Consider the following 17242-nt stretch of genomic DNA (forward strand, 5'->3'; position numbering starts at 1 on the left):
ATGGAAAACCTGGAATCAAGGCTCAAGAACGCCCCCTATTTTCGTTGTGAGAGGGGAAGTGATTTTGTCCCCATGTGCCAGAAGTGTGAAACGTGTATCTTGGCTTGGAAAATCCTCTCTACCAAAGAGTGGTTCCAAAGGGTCGGCGAGATATCCCAGCGGAGGTTTCTAGTTAGCACCCTCGATCAGTTGGATAGCTTATATTTGTTACACTATTTTCAAAATATCCTTCAGGCCACACAGGGGAAGGATTTCATCTATAACAGGTGCCGGATCAACCTCAGCAAGGAGGAGGGAAAAATCGTGAAGTCCTCCTTGAAACAAATGTTGGATAGCACAGCAGAACAGAAGATGAGGGAGATTTTGTACTGGTTTAGGAACAGCACCCACCGGACTAAGGCAAATTACACACTTTTGCTGCTTCAGATGTGTAACCCCAAGTTACTGTTCACCGCAGCTGATGTCCTCAGGGCCCTGGTTCTGAGAAAGCAGAGCAACATCTCAGGTAAACAAGGCTACAGGTAGAGAGCAGAGGGCCCCCCAAGATCAGGTAGCCAGACTTCAGGGGCCTGTAAAGGAACCAGTGGTGTGGACAAGCTTAAGTAGAGGGGGATTTTCCAGAATGCAGGATAGTGTTCTTTGTCCTGACACCTGATCCCGTTTACCAAAGGAGAAATTGCTGAATGTGACTTCCTTCTAGAAAATTATAAAGCCACAAATGCAGAAAGAAGTAGCGCAGAACTTTTAACTGTCAGGCATTTAAAATGGATTTCTGCATCCCTTAGACCCAGAAATGATCCGGGCCTCTTAATGCTAGTGTGGTTCCTACATTCGTGGGTTGCAGATTGGACTGGGTTTGGGAAGGATGTAAGGGGAAGCCATGGAATTGTTTTACCTTTCAGCTTGCACTGCACAGAAACCATGCCAAGAGGTTAGAACTTAGGGCTTTTTTTTCATTCATTCCATCATATTCCTTGCTTGTACATAAAATCCAACCTTGAAGTGGAGTTTATCCAAGGCTGGAGACAGTGAAAGGGTCGAATAAGGCTAGGGCGGTAGTTCTGAAACTTCAATTGTATCTGAACCACCAGGAGGGCTTATTAAAACCCAGAGGGCTGGGGTCCTCCTCCTGAGCTCCTGACTCAGCAGGACTGAGGTGGGCTTGAGATTCTGCATTTCTAACAGGTTCCCAGCTAATGCTGATGTTGCTGGTCTGGGGACCTCACTTTGAGAGCCATCGGTCTAGGATGTCGGTGAGAAGATCTTGGAAGTGTTTTGCCAGCTGGATCAGGGAAGCAAAAGAAACCAGAAGGGTGGCAAGAGACTGGAGATGACAGAGGAGTCCTGGCGTGGAAGGTCCAGTGTGGGGAAGCACAGTGTTAGTGAGGGGTGGGAGAGGGCTGGGAGGGAGCGGGCAGGTGGATGAGTTTGAGTTGGAGCTCTTGAAGGTGGGGAATTCCTAATGTCCCTGAGACCTGATTTGTGGTCATATTTTAGGCTAATAGAATCCAAAAGAATTTTAAAGCTAGATGACCTAGGGGCAGTAGATCCTGATATATGCCACTTGATTTTTTTGGTGGGTCAGGAAAGTAAAAGAACGATATTCTGGAACGAAGAAGTGGTGGAAAAAATCAGAGAATCCTGTAAATTAGATCAGAGAGCAACCAGTCCAACTCTTTAATTTTATAGTAAGGCAGCCACAATTCAGGGAATTGGAGTGACTTGGCCTAGGTCACCCAGCAATGTGACCTCTCCTGAGCAGGCCTCCCCCTGAGCATCTCCCACTGTGTAGTGCTACCCCCTCAACAGGGGCAGGAGACTACGGTGGGCGCGGCATGTACACGCACACGCAGTGTTCTGTAGTCTTTTTCTAAGGCTTCCATCACCCACTCTAGGAATCAGCCAACTATACTGGAGATGTGTAAGTCCAGGTACAGCTTGTGGCGACCTCCCCCTCTTCCTAGGGGAGCTTCTTTCTTAAAAAGTTAAATTTTCTAATTTGACTCAGGGCAGTTATTCATATCGCTGAAGACAATTAAGGAAGGGCTTCAGAAAAGCAGTCTCTCTTCCGGCTCCTGCCCATTGAGCTCTCTCTCTCCTTGTATATAAAGCTCTGATAAATTTTGCATTGTAAGTGGGCTGGCAAAACCTAACAGGGGGCTGTCTGCGATCTTTGTGTAGAAACTCGGAGTCCCCAAACAAAAACAGACGTAACTGGCCTGGTCCATTTTGTGTAGATTTAAAGAAGCAAGTAGAAATAAAACTGTTTCTCTCTCTTTCTCCTCCACCCACCCGCTTACAGAGCAATCTTGTCTTGGTCTTTTGTTTTCCAGGGCTCAATCAAGACTCCAACAATGTATTTTTGTTCCCTGAGAAAGACTCCAACCCCCGATCTAAGACCTCGCGTGTCTACCGGGGAATCAGAGTCAGGCACATATCCTTCCCTTTGTCCAAAGCTTCAGGAAAAGAAAACTTGCCTGAAAATATGGTGCGGGACACATCTAATACTGGTAAGTCAGCTCGTAGCAAGAAAGCCAAAAGGTAAGAGATTGGAAATGGAGTTGGAGGGGCTGGCAGGGCAACAGCCTCCGAGGATGGCGGATCTGGGGAACTAACATTCATTTGGCACCTACAGTGTGTGTTGGGCTCTCTGAAATTTATTCTCCCATTTAATCCCACATCTGGTGGGGAAGAAGCAAGGATTAAAATCAGTCAGTATGACCCTAAAGTCCGTGTTTCCACCTCTCCACCGTGGTGCCTCTGAGAGACACCTGAAAATAGAGATCAGGGAGGAAACTATCAACAGTGCCCTTTGAAATCCCCCTCTGCCCCAGGCCACAATCCCTGGTCTGGGCCCTGACCTCTGGCATGGTGGGCACCTCTAGGATTTGATTTACCAGGGGCTACTTTTACAGCATTGGAGTCAGTCTTTAGGAGGAAACAAAAGCAGTGGGAAATTTGGGCCTGAACTCAAGGCCTTCTTAAGTTGGTTTTTGAAGCAAGACATAAATGTGAAATAATTACAGGAAACACAAAGGATAGATTCTAAAACATTTTTTATATGGAAAATTTCAAATTTCAAAAATTTCTATATTTCAAAAGATAGAACATTATAATAACCACCCACATAAACATCACCCAACTTCAATAATTATCAACATTTACCAATCTATTTCATTCATTCCCCCTTCAAAAAATTGTGTAAAAGTTTTCCTTGTTGTGGTATTTAAAAGAAGTTCCAGACACAGTGCCATTTCCCCCAAGCAGGGCAGGCTATGATACTATAGACATCTCTTTGAGCTGGGAAGGCTGAAAAGTACTTGTGTGTTTGGTTTGGGAGGTTCTACTTTCATTTTGGCAGAAGAAATGACACAAACCCCGTGGCCTAAGGGTAGACTCTGATGAGCTCTATTTTTGGGGAGAGCTTGTGGTGAGGACTTTCTCCTGGTCTGGACTTAGCACAGAGACAACCCGACCATGAAACTTTTTCTGGCTTCGCTCTAGAAGGAGAATGGAAGAGTTCGCTCCAGTGTATTTCCGAGATGAATAGGCTGTTTTCTAGAAAAGCAGACATGCCCAAAGCAGGGTGCACCCCCTCCGATCTGTTGGTCGACCTGGATGCTGTCAGATGCCTGTCTTCTGGGGTCAGCAAATACCGGGACTTCATCCGTCTCCTGCCCATCCACCTCTCCAAGTATACTCTAAGTATGCTGGGCTGGACTGGGGGATTTCTTAAGAGACCTCCCGTTGTGGCCCTGTTTGGAGGTTTCCAAGTCCATCTCCTTTTTTCAGGTATGCTGGATAAAAACACCCTGAACAGGTGTGCCTCTGTGAGCCAGCACTGGGCCGCACTGGTACAGCAGGTCAAGATGGACCTGTCGACGCACACATTCATTCAGAACCAGATTGCCATCTTGCAGGTATTTCCTGTCTGGGAGGGGACCATCTGGAGACCAGCCTCACTTCCGTGTTGAGGTTGGCCTCACCAGGAGCCTTTCCGTCTGCTCGGCAGACCCTTAGCTGGCCTCCTGCTCCACATTTGCTGCTGTGTAGGCTTCAGCAGTCATTTCCTTTTTGTCTGAACTCCTCGCTAATCACCACTTACTCTCCCATTGTCAGTGCATCCAGCAGGGACAACATGTATAGAAACCTCTCAAGAAGAGGGAGGCAGAGCCTTTCCGAAATCTCACCAAGCAGGGAATTTTTTCCCAGAGAGCTGTACTGTAGCCTCTGCAATAAGAAAGCCATGAGTGTGTTTCTGGCTCAGCCTCGTATGGTACACAGATGTTTACAAGGCCACAAAGTATATTTTTAGGTTAAAATGTAATTTCCCCCCAATAGTAACCATCTCTGGCATTTTTACTTCTGTTTCTTGCCTGCACCCTAACCCTAAATTATGGGTTCTTGGTAGCTTGGCTTTTTCCCAGCAGACAGATGACAGAGACGAGAAGCAGCAGGCACTGTGAAGGAGACCATACTCTGGAAAGCTGGCAACTGCTAACCATCTCTTGCTGGTCTTGCTCCAGGTGTCTGGTATTCCGTATCCTCCTTGAACCAGTCGGCACACACTACCGGCCTAACTGGCCAGGCCTAGGCCTTCCTTAGCCAGAGCTCACCCATCTTTCAGATCTTGCCAAGCACTAGATTTTCCCCTCCTCTTGGAGAGTAGGAACCAAGAATAGCCATTTTCTGTTATTTTTTTCCCCAGGGGTCCTACACAAGGGGAATAGATCCTAATTATGCCAACAAGTTTTTTGTCCCGGTTCCTAAAGTGGCAGATGATGGAAAGCACATGCGTATGAAAAATCAGAAATGGAAACTGATAACGAAGGTGGGTTCTGATGGCATCGGGGCAAGTAACTGTCAGTGTCACGTTCTTATTGGCTATTGAAGGCTGAGGTCTAGACTCAGCCCTCACATGAGGATATAGAAAACAAGAGGATATAGGATATAGCATATGGGTATAGGATATGGGAGCCGACATCCCCTAAGGGAGACCAGAGTTCTGAGCTGTGTGTCCTTAAGCAAGTCAAAGCAAGTCACTTCCTTTCTTTAAGCCTTAAATTCCTCATTGAGTAGATTGATTTGGTTGTCCTCTCAGGGTTCTTCCTTGCTTCAAATCCCATGGCCATGTCCTATATCTATGGCACCAAGTCATCTAGTGGAGAGCTCAGAGCCAGGAGCAATGTCAGTGATAGCTGGGATTTTCCTTGACACCTGTCAATCCATGCATCTAGGGGCTGTGAGTATCTGCAGCTCAGGAAGAGGAAGGACATGAGGGGAGAGCCAGGGCTGGTCCAGAATTTCCAGAGTCCAGAATGAATTGAACTGTCTCATCTCTCACTTCCAGATTCATTCTGGTTCTAGGATGGAAGGGGAGAGTCACTTAACCTTAGACGTCCCTACCAAATCTTGGGCAATAAAAGAGAAGAGCAGATGGAAGACTCTGAGCTCTATGTTCTGCCTGTCTAGGAATGGTGGTAATTCCTAAAACCATTAGATTCCTGCCCGCTCCTCTCTGTTCAAGGGCCTTCTATTTTGAAATCTAGTCAATGGGCCCAAAAAGGATACTTAACAAGGGGTGGTCAGACTGAAGCTTCCCCAAAGGAAACCGTGCAGTATAAACTAGAATCTGAGAAACAGAAGCGTCCGGAGAAACCATCTAGTTTATGCGTCTGTAGAGGTCAGACAGGTCACACAAATGAGGGAGGCAGGAGGTGTAAGCAGTAAAGGACAATGGACCGTGATGAACATGAGAGTTCACTCCCCATCTGAAGGGGCCAGTTGCTACTCAGCTGCAGCTAATTATTGCCATGGGAGACTGTGGACCTCAACCTCCCAGACCATCTGAGCTTTCAAGAGAAGATAGAAATCTGAATTACCATGTGACATCTTTTGCTTTTCTTAAATGCTTTTCCTAAATTAAAAGAATTTTTAGAAACTATGTGGGCCAAAGAAATCACATTTGTGGACCTCATTTGACCTGCCCATTTTAATTTTTGAGTTGGCCCATTCACTCATGTTATAGAGGAAGAAACTGAGGCACAGAGAGTTTCAGGTCTCCCAGCCAGTGGAGTGACAGAGATACAAGTTGAACGCTGACCCGCTTTTTCGAAGCCTGTCACTCTGTTAAGTATAACAAGACCAACACACTTCTTCCTTAGGTGATGTAGTTAGTAATCGCCTGACAAAAAAGGGCTACCCGGACAGTGTTTCATATTTTAGAAATGTGTAAGTTAAGACAAGAGAGAAACAGGTAAAGCAGTGTGGAGACCAGAAGAGAACATGTGAAGCAGCGAGACTGAGCAATTAAGGGGTCTGCTAGGAAAAAGTGGAGGTGAGTGCGTCTGAGGGGTGGTGATCTCAATGGGCACTCTCCATTCAGCTCAACAATGTGCCAGCCACTGTGCCAAGAGCTTTGTATACGTCATTTACCTGATCTTCACTATAGTTGGGTAGATGTCATTGCTCCCAGTTTATGGGTGTGGAAATGAAGACTGTGAAGTTAGAAACTTGCCCAGGGTCTGACAGCTGGTCAGTGGCAGAGCTGGGATTTGAACCCAGGTCTTTGTCCTCCCACTGACTCCGCCATGTGGCTTCTAGGTTTTCAAAACTTAGTTGATGAGCAAGAGCTAAGGAATTCCATCCTGGGCCGTGAGAAGCCGAGAAGGCCTCATTTAATTCAAGGCAGGATATCAAAGCTGCTTGGACACTGGAAGGGAAGCAGGTTGACAGATTTTTCTGGGGAGAGACTTCTAGATGGATATCACTACTTGCTTAAAGATTAAGAAGGAGAGTGAGCTGAGGAAAGCAGGCATCCTGAGGAAGAGTCTACAGGCGTGGAAGAGAAGGCTAAGGTTTGGAAGGAGACTTAAGAAGCGATGTCCCCCAGAGGACTCCCAGATGCAAACACAATGCTATGGTCTTCTTTGCTTTCATGATAAACCCACCCTGTTTTCTGGTTTCCTGCTAGGGTCATTGGTATTCCTGCTATTTGAGGGTGGAGAGTATGGATGGGAAGAAGAGTGGAACTGGGTGTCAAGTTGAGTCATCTATGCCTGAATTTAGCATGCCTGGCATGCTAACAGCCATGGCTGTTCAGAAAGTGTGGGATGAAGGGAGAGAGGTGGGGAAGGAGGGAGGGAGGGAGGGAGGAAGAAAAGAAAGAAGGAATGAGGAAAGGAACAATTGGAAAAGAAAGAGAAGCACTCCTGCTGGAACTGGATGAAACTGATGCCCCCTCTCTGAGGCTCAGATACCTCTTCTGTAAAATGATGAGAATACTTTGTGGGGCAAATGATGTACTTTGTGAGGCAGCTGTAAGAACAAATTAAGGTTGCAGATGTATGAAAACTTTGAAGCATATATGATAGAGTGTGTAACAGTAATTTCACTCATGGCTTGAGTTCTCATGAGCATGCTTTGTACTGTCAAGAATACGCAGTATAAATGTGAAACCCTGGCTTCCATGAAATGGTCGGTAAACGGGCACCTGTGACTTTATTTTGTGAGCATACCCTTTGTGAACTCATTTTTGGGAAAGTTGTGCTATCAGCAACTTCGAAAGTTAATGGAATCAGAACACATAGAAAATAAAAAGAGGTAGAAGAAGAATTAGGACCCTTGACTCAATATTTTCTAACTCATGGATTAGTTTAGTGCCTGCTCATTTGCCTCTCCCCATCACCACGTAGCAGCAGCCACAGCCTGAAAAGGAATCCACGGGCCCTTGCGCCCTTGCCAGGGGAGACTCTAGAGGATGCCTGTCTGGGACCCTGGGTAAAGTTGCCACTGTACTTTGACTCCATGTGTTCCTTTGTTAGAGTGACTACAACCTGTGGGCTGCATACCAGAACCAGGAGACCCAGCAGGTCCTGATGGAGGAGAGAAATGTCTTCTGTGGGACTTACAATATCCGCATTCTCTCTGACACGTAGGTACCGGGGTGAGAATCCAGGTCTTCAGGGGCTCTTGAATTGCCCACACTGGTGTCTTAGGATTCCCAAGACTCATGTTCAGTTGGCAAGGCAATTCTTCCTCACCTCAAGCTCCAGCCCCAAACTAACACGATATCCCATTTGGAGAATAGGTGCTTGATTTTTGCACAGTTCTCAGCAGTGGGTGGAGGACACATTCCCCTTATAAATTTTGGGTACACTGACCAACAGCCTATTGTTGATGTTTTGAAATATCTTTATTGTTTTATTCTAATTTTAGAAGTAATGTATGCTTATTGGGAAAAAATCTACCAAATGCCAGAAAATGTATAGAGAAAAGCAAAGATCTCCTATAATCTTGTCACCTAGATATAACTGCTGTTAATATTGATGTCTGTCCTAGAATTTTTTCCTTTGCATGTATAAATACATATTTTAAGTAGGAATGGGGTCAATCTACACATATTTCTGTAACCCACTCCAGCAAAGTTCTGTGGATATCTTTCCATGTTAAATATGAAAATGGTATTCATGATAACTGCATAGTGTGACATCATTTGGATATGCCGTAAGAAGATCCTTTAATAATCAATTTCCTGCCAAACTTTGGGACTTCACTCTTTACTCACAGGGGTTTGTGAAGGTCTTCTCTATTTTATTTTTGGCCGTGAATCTTACTATCAAATTGTATCTTAACCAGTCAGTAGGGGGAAGACAGAGCAGAAAGGGGAAAGGCAAAGTCGAGTTTTTATGGATAGTCTGGTGATAAGTGCTCTTTAAAAGAGAAGATGACTGGTTGAACTCTAGATATGACGAAAATGGAACGAGCACAAAAAGACCAAGAGTTGCTCTTCCTAGTTAGAGTGACTGTTCACTGAAACAATCCTGCTTTCCTCTGTGGTCCTCAAGTAATGAATTACAGTGTCCCCTTTCACAATAAAAAATGTCTCAGTTTGGACAATAAATTGTTTGGTCATCCTGCTCATATTTTATCTACTTGCTAATAATCTTATGATTGGAAAATTAATTCAACTCACCCTGTTTTCTTGGACTACAAGCTCATTGAGGGCTTGTTCCATATCTTATTCATCTTTGTATATGCCATGGAACCTATTAGCCCAGGACTTAATCTAATATATGCTCATAGGATATTGGTTAAGAAAAAAAGAAGAAAAGAGGGATATGCAGTGGGTATAGGGCATCCCAACTGTGTTCCTCTGAGGTTTTCCATGAAAAAAGATTTCCACCGTCAAATAAGTTTGGGAAATCCTGCATACTCTATTCTCTCTTGGGGATTTATCATACATTAGCAGATTTTTTTCTTTATAATTTTGCCTTTTATCTTTAGGTTTTAAATCTACCTGAAATGGATTTTTGTTATGGTATGAGGTAGGGATTCATCAGGGCCCATTAGTACTAGACCTTGCCTTCTGCTACATCCCTTGTTGGAAGGCCCTGAATTTTCCATTATACCATTGCTGCAGGTGAGAGCCACTGTGCTCAGTGAGTTTCAGGAAGGACACTAACTCTCCTTTCATGGATCATCCTTGTCCCCCTGCAACTCAGGTGGGACCGAAACAGAGTGATTCACTATTCAGGGGGAGATTTGGTAGCTGTGTCATCCAATCGGAAGATCCGGCTTCTGGACCTCAGACAAATGAAGGAGATGCCTGTTGAATTCCGAGGCCATGCTGGCAGTGTCCGAGCCCTCTTCTTGTGTGAGGAGGAAAACTTTCTTCTGAGCGGGAGTTATGACCTGAGCATCAGGTGAGTGGTCCAAGGAAGTTGTGGTCCCCACCCAGGGCCTAAAGTCAGCTTGTGGAAGAAGCACACGCGCTTTTTCCTTTTTGTGTTTATTGAAAAGTTACCCTAAATGATACTGACTTCTAGAATAACCCACAACATTTTCTTCTTTTTGGCAAGGTAAAAACCAAGAATTTGTATATTGTTTAAACTCTGAATGACATAGATTTATAACAATTCTCAGATCTGTTTTCTAGTTGAAGACTGTGAATCAGAAAGTATCTTTCTTAGAGTTCTTAGGTGAAGGCGTAATTTATATTTCTTTTTATAGATTCCTTCATGGGAAAGTAGTTTTTTGTGGGTGGGAAATCCGATGTAGAAGCAAAATAGTGTTTGACAATGTATGTATACGTATATTTGTAAACAATATAATAAGCACCCATGTGCTCATTACTGTGGCGGAGAAATAGAACATGACCATTCCCCAAATCCCACTGTGTGCCTTTCCTTTTTGCTTCTTCCTTCCTACCAACCAGAGGTAATCTTATCCTAAATTTTATACTAATTATTCCCTTGTATTTCTTCATAGATTTCTTTATAATTTTGATACCTATTTATATATCTCCAAATATATTGATTACTTTTGTCCATTTTTGAACTTAACATAAATGGAATTATATTTTAAAAATTCATCTGTACTTGATTCTTGCACTGAACTATGATTTTGAGATTCACACATACGATGTAGATAGCAATAATTAATTTATTTTCACTGAGATATTGTATTTTATTGGATGAATATATCATAACTCATTTATTTATTCTTCTGTTGATGGATATTTGCATTGTTTGTAGTCTTTTATTCTTTCAAAAGTGCTGCCATAGATGTTCTTAGATGTGTTTCCTGGTGCCCATGTGCATGAGTTTTTTAAAAAAAATTTTTATCAAGATATAATCGACATATAATCTATTAGTTTTAGGTGTACAACATAATGATTTGATATATGTATATATTGCAAAATGATTACCACAATAAGTTCAGTTATGTCCATCACCACACATAGTTACAAAATTTTTTTTTCTTGTGATGAGAACTTTTAAGATCTACTCTCTTAGCAACTTTCAAATATATGGCACAGTATTGTTGACTATAGGGCCTGAGTTTTTTTTTAAGGTATATTCTTAGTAGTGGAATTTCTAGTTAGGAGTACTAAATTGTTTTTCAAGGTGGTTGTATTAAGTTACACTCCCACTGGCAGGGTCTGAGAAGATCCCTTCTTATATACATGTATATAAAGAGATTTATTAGAAGGAATTGACTCATGTGATTATGGAACCCCGAAAATTTAAAATCTGCAGCCTGGGCCAGCAGGCTGGAGATCTAGGAGACGAAGTCTGCAGGAAGTCTGCTGGAGAATTCCCTCTTGCTAGGGGAAGCTGGTTTTTCTGTTCTATTCAGGCCTTCAGCTGATTGGGTGAGGCCCATCCACATTATGGAGGGCAATCTGCTTTACTCACAGTTCACCGATTTAAAGTTTAACCTCGTCCAAAAACACCCTCCAAGTTGACACATAAAATTAGCCATCACAGTATGTTTTGGAGCCATTTGTGCTTCCTCTTCTCTGAAATTCGTGTTCAGTTTCTGTTTATTTGGCTTATTTTTCTGTTGGTTTACTTATCCTTTTCTTATTGATTCATAGGAGTTCTTTATATTTTCTGGATTCTGATTCTCTGTTTATTTTTGTGCTGCAAATTTCTTCTTAGATTTTATTTTTATTTATTTATTTATTTTTTTAAATTGGATCTTTTATTTATTTATTTATTTATTTTCCCCCCAAAGCCCCAGTAGATAGTTGTATGTCATAGCTGAACATCCTTCTAGTTGCTGTATGTGGGACACGGCCTCAGCATGGTGGGAGAAGCGGCGTGTCGGTGCACACCCGGGATCCGAACCCGGGCCACCAGCAGCGGAGCGCGCACACTTAACCACTAAGCCACAGGGCCGGCCCTCTTCTTAGATTTTAAGACTCATGTTTTCACTGTCTGTGGTGTCCTTTGGTGAACAGATAATTTTAACATTAATGTAGTCAACTTTGTTGATTTGACATGTTTAAGAAATCCTTCCCTACCTTAAAGTCATAAAGACATTCTCCTATAGTGTCTTTTTTAAAGGTTTTTTTTTTTTTTAATAATAGCCTTGCCTTTCATCTTTAGGTCTTAAATCTACCTGAAACTGATTTTTGTTATCATATGAGGTGAGAGTCCAATTCCTTTTTTTTCTCTCTGCATTTGGATATCCAATTATCTAAGTACCATTTATGGAAGAGACTGTCCTTTCTCCACCGCTCTGCACTACTTGCTTTGTCATAAGACGAGAATCTATATATTTCTATCTCTGGACTCTCTACTCTATGTCGTTTGTCTGTTTGACTACTGTTGGTCAATACCACACTGTCTTAATTACTTTTTTTGGTATTTAAAGTCTCTGTATCTGGTAGTGCAAGTCCCCCCATTTTGTTCTTCTTCAGATGTTTTGGCTATTCTTGGACTTTCACACTTCCATCTAAATCTCTTTTTCAGGGGGTGGGTGAGGAGATTTGTTTTAATTCTTTTTCAGACCTCAGGTGCAGAGGATTGAGTTAATTATACTTCTCTGTTCACGTCATGTTATTATCATTGGTTCGTACAAGGCTCCATTCTTGTTTTATTTATTTATTTGTTAATTCTTTTTTATCTCCATTCTTCACTCCTATTCTCTTCCCCCACGGCCTACCATCAAATCTTTCTTTCTTTCTTTCCTTTTTTTTTTTTTTGTGAGGAAGATTAGCCCTGAGCTAACATCTGTTGCCAATCCTCCTCTTTTTGCGGAGGAAGATTGGCCCGGGGCTAACATCCGTGCCCATCTTCCTCTACTTTATATGGGACGCCGCCACAGCATGGCTTGACAAGTGGTGTGTTGGTGCACGCCGGGATCCGAACCTGCCAACGCTGGGCTGCTGCAGTGGAGCGCACGCACTTAACTGCTACGCCACCGGGCCAGCCCTCAAATCTTTCTTAATGTGTATCTTTTTTTATGTGTGTTCTCTTAAAACGTGTATTGATATATTTTGTACATGTATTTATAATTCTCACCCGTGGTATTATTTTAAACCTCTCTTGGTATCTGAGTTTTGCGCCTCACCCTATGTTTCAAAGATTCATCCATGTTATCATCTAATCAGTTGTTTTTAACTGTTGTGTAGTTTTACTCTGAGTTCTGCATATACATTTTACCTGCTTGCTGTCCCAGTGATGGTCACTACCTTGCCTCCAAATAATGCTGCACTGAGTATCTTTGTCCCTTCATGGACATTGTGAGATTTCTCAGGGATATGTACCCAGGAGTGGACTTGCCAAGACATAGGGTAGGCAGTCCCTAATTTGACTAAGAAGTACCAGATTGAAGTCCAGAATGACCATATGGGTCTACACTCTCACCAGCAGGGCTCCTGTATCTCTATTTCCCTACCAATATTGGGCATCATCCAGCTTTCAAATTTTTGCCAGATGGATACTTGTACGTACAATCATTTCCATTTATATTACTCTGGTTACTAATACATTTGTTTATTAACTTTTGGGGCTTCCTCTTTTGTAAATTGCCTGATTATACTCTTTGCTCATTTTTCTATTGGGGCCATATTAGTCCCTTGTCAGTTTTAAAATTGCAAATGTCATCTCCTATTCTTTCATCAATCTATTAACTTTGTTCATAGTGTCCTTTGTTGAATAAAAATTCTTAATATTGATGAATAAAATGTATCCATTAATCAATTTTTAGGGGGGCTTCATGTCTGTGATTCTTCCCCCCTCTATGTCACAAAGGTATTTTTTTTTTTTTTTTGTGAGGAAGATCAGCCCAGAACTAACATCCAATGCCAATCCTCCTCTTTTTCCTGAGGAAGACTGGCCCTGAGCTGACATCCATGCTCATCTTCCCCTACTTTATGTGGGACGCCGCCACAGCATGGCTTGACAAGCAGTGCGTTGGTGCGCGCCCGGGATCTGAACCAGCGAACCCCGGGCCACCGCAGCGGAGCGTACGCACTTAACCGCTTGCGCCACCAGGCCGGCCCCACAAAGGTATTTTTAAATATTTTCTTCTGTTATAGTTTTACCTTTTGCATTCAGTTCTTTAATCTACTTGCAGTCTAACTTTGTATGTGGTATTAGGTAGAGTTTCCATTTTATCTATTTATTTTTAAATAAAGTGAGCAGTTTCTCCCATGGCAACTATTAAATAACCTGCCATTTCCCCCAATGATTTGTGGTGTCTTCTTTATCACATGGTAATTTCCCATATATATGTGAGAATGTCTCTGTGAGCTGTCTATTCTAGACCATTGGCTTGTTCTTCTGTTCTTGCACCAAAACCACTTTTTTCTTTTTTTTAAAGAAAAAGACAATTTTTATTGAGGAGTTTTCGGTTCACAGCAGAATTGAAAGGAAAGTACTGAGATTTCCCATATATTCCCTGCCCCCCCACCACAGCTTCCCCCAGTATCGACATTCCCCACCAGAGTGGGACATTTATTACCACTGATGAACCTACATGGACACAGCATAATCACCCAAAGTCCATAGTTTACCTTAGGGTTCACTCTTGGTGTTGTACATTCTATGAATTTGGATAAATATATAATGACACATATCTATCATTACAGTATCATACGATGTATTTTCACAGTCCTAAAAAATTCTCTGTGCTCTGTCTATTCATCCTTCCTCCGTACCCCAACATCTAGCAACCACTAATCTTTTTACTGTTTCCACAGTTTTGCCTTTTCCTGAATGTCATATAGTTGGAATCATACAGTATATAGCCTTTTCAGATTGGCTTCTTTCACTGAGTAACATGCATTCAAGGTTCCTCCATGTCTCTTCATGGCTTGATATCGTATTTCTTTTTCATCCTGAATAATATTCCATTGTCTGGAGGTACACAGTTTGTTTATTCATTCATCTACTGAAGGACATCTTGATTGCTTCTAAGTTTTGGTGATTATGAATAAAACTACTATAAACATCTGTTTGCAGGTTTTTGTGTGGACATATGTTTTCAGCTCCTTTGGGTAAATACCAAGGAGCACGATTGCTGGATCTTATGGTAAAAGTATGTTTAGTTTTGTAAGATACCACCAACTGTCTTCCAGCATGGCTGTACCATTTTGCATTCCCACCATGAATGAATGTACCTGTCGCTCCACATCCTCACCAGCATTTGGTGTTGTCAGTATTTTGGATTTTGGCTCTTCTAATAGGTGTGTAGTGGTATCTCATTATTGTTTTAAATTTGCATTTCCCTGATGACCTATGATGTGGAACATTTTTTCATATGCTTATTTTCCATCTGCATATCTTCTTTGATGAGGTGTCTGTTAAGATCTTTGGTCCATTTTTTTTTTTTTTTTATAATTTTATTTATTTTTCCCCCAAAGCCCCAGTAGATAGTTGTATGTCACAGTTGCACATCCTTCTAGTTGCTGTATGTGGGACGCGGCCCCAGCATGGCCAGAGAAGCGGTGCGTCAGTGTGCGCCCGGGATCCGAACCCGGGCCGCCAGCAGCGGAGCACGCGCACTTAACCACCAAGCCACGGGGCCGGCCCTTTGGTCCATTTTTTAATTGGGTTGTTTGTTTTCTTATTGTTGAGTTTTGTATGTTCTTTGTATAATTTGGGTTACAGTCCTTTATAAGATGTGCATTTTGCAAATATTTTCTTCCAGTCTGTGCCTTGTCTTCTCGTTTTCTTGACATTGTCTTTTGCAGAGCAGACATTTTTAATTTTAATGAAGTCCAGCCTATCAATTATTTCTTTCATGGATCATGCCTTTGGTGTTGTACCTAAAAAGTCATTGCCATACCCAAGGTCATCTAGTTTTCTCCTATGTTATCTTCTAGGAGTATTATAGTTTTGTGTTTTATATTTAAGTCTATGATCCATTTTGAGTTAATTTTTATGAAGGGTGTAAGGTCTGTGTCTAAATTCATTTTTTTGCATGTGGATGTTCGGTTATTCCAGCACCATTTGTTGAAAAGACTAGCTTTGCTCCATTGTATTCCCTTTGCAATCAGTTGACTATATTTATGTGGGTCTATTTCTGGGCTCTCTATTCTGTTCCATTCATCTATTTGTCTGTTTTTTTCACAAATACCACACTATCTTAATTACAGTAGCTTTATAGTAAGTCTTGAAGTTGGGTAGTGTCACTCCTCCAACTTTGTTCCCCTCCTGCAATATTGTGTTGGTGATTCTGGGTCTTATGACTCTCCATATAAACTTTAAAATAAGTTTGTCAGCATCTACAAAATAACTTGCTGGGATTTTGATTGGAACCACCCTGTTTTTAAAATTATTGATTTGTCTTGTTTCTAGTTATGCATTTGGAGAATGTTTTAATATATGATGGTGGGGCAAGTTCTACTCTTCATTTTCCTTTTTATGTAACAGCTATGGTATATATTTTTTGAGTTTTTAGAGTAAGTTTATCAGCTTTAAAAAAATCTAACTAGACTTTTGATTGGGCTTGCATTGAATTCACAGAATAATTTGGGCAACAATTCATTTCTTTGTTCTTTCTTAGAGCTTTAAAATTTTCTTTATAAAAGTCTTGTCTATTCTTATTTAATACCTATAAACTTTATAATTTTATTGCTATTGTAAACGGTATCTTATTTTCGTCTATATTTTCCAATTGGTTGTTGCTGGTATAGAGAAATGGTATTGATTTTTGTAGGTTGATCTCGTATCCAGCAACCTTGCTAACCTCTCTTATTAGTTCTAACTGTATGTGTGTTGATTTGGTTTTTCTGTGTAGATGATCTTAACAAATGGAAATAATGACAACATATCATCTTCTTTTCTAATACTTATCCTACTTTTTTCTTTTTCTTCCATTCTAACTTTGCCTAGGCCTTCCAGCTAAGCAGTAGCAGTGAGAGTAGGCATCTTTACCTTGTTCCCCTTTTTGAAGGAAGTACATCTATAGTTTCTCCATTAAGCATAATGCTTAATAAGTTTATAAGTTTACTAAATCAAGGAAGTTATTTCTATTCTTATTTTTCTGAAAGTGTTTATCAAATAACTTTTCTGCATAAATTAAGAAAAACAACCTAGACACATAGTCTGCCATGTTTCTAGAAACAGAAATTCAAACCATGCTTTTTTCAGACCACTGGGACATCATTAAATGCACTGTGGATGCATAGTAGGCTCTAACAAACAGATAAGGCTATAGGACCTTTGGGAATATTAGAAGAAAAAGCTTAACACATCCAAAGAAAAACAAAAGAAGCATTTATTAATTGTTTATTATGTATCAAGTCTCATAATAACTCTATGAGGAAAGTACCATTATTATCCCCAATTTATAGATGAGGAATCTGAGGGACAGAGTGGTTCAGCAACTTATCCAAGATCACACAGCTAGTAAGTGATGGACTTGGGATCAGACCTCAAGCAGCCTGGCTCCAGAGCCCACCATCTTAACATTACACTTTGCACTGTCACGAAAGCAATCTGGC

General features: G+C 41.6%; 1 protein-coding gene across 3 annotated transcripts in view; it reads left to right on the top strand.

Annotated features, from left to right (window-relative positions):
* Positions 1-17242, top strand: part of FBXW10B (F-box and WD repeat domain containing 10B) — a 37212-nt gene continuing 19970 nt past the window's right edge. For 2 of the 3 annotated variants that reach the window (XM_058559255.1, XM_058559256.1), the window contains exons 1-7: positions 1-505; positions 2334-2510; positions 3505-3705; positions 3793-3920; positions 4709-4831; positions 7824-7933; positions 9504-9704. In XM_058559255.1, the coding sequence (XP_058415238.1) occupies positions 1-505; positions 2334-2510; positions 3505-3705; positions 3793-3920; positions 4709-4831; positions 7824-7933; positions 9504-9704 (1445 nt within the window). Of the gene's footprint in view, positions 506-2333; positions 2511-3504; positions 3921-4708; positions 4832-7823; positions 7934-9503; positions 9705-17242 lie in introns of all 3 variants that reach the window. The other variant, XM_058559254.1, reaches the window with a different exon arrangement.

Source organism: Diceros bicornis, chromosome 18 (assembly GCF_020826845.1).
Source record: "Diceros bicornis minor isolate mBicDic1 chromosome 18, mDicBic1.mat.cur, whole genome shotgun sequence".
NCBI classification, from domain to species: domain Eukaryota; kingdom Metazoa; phylum Chordata; class Mammalia; order Perissodactyla; family Rhinocerotidae; genus Diceros; species Diceros bicornis.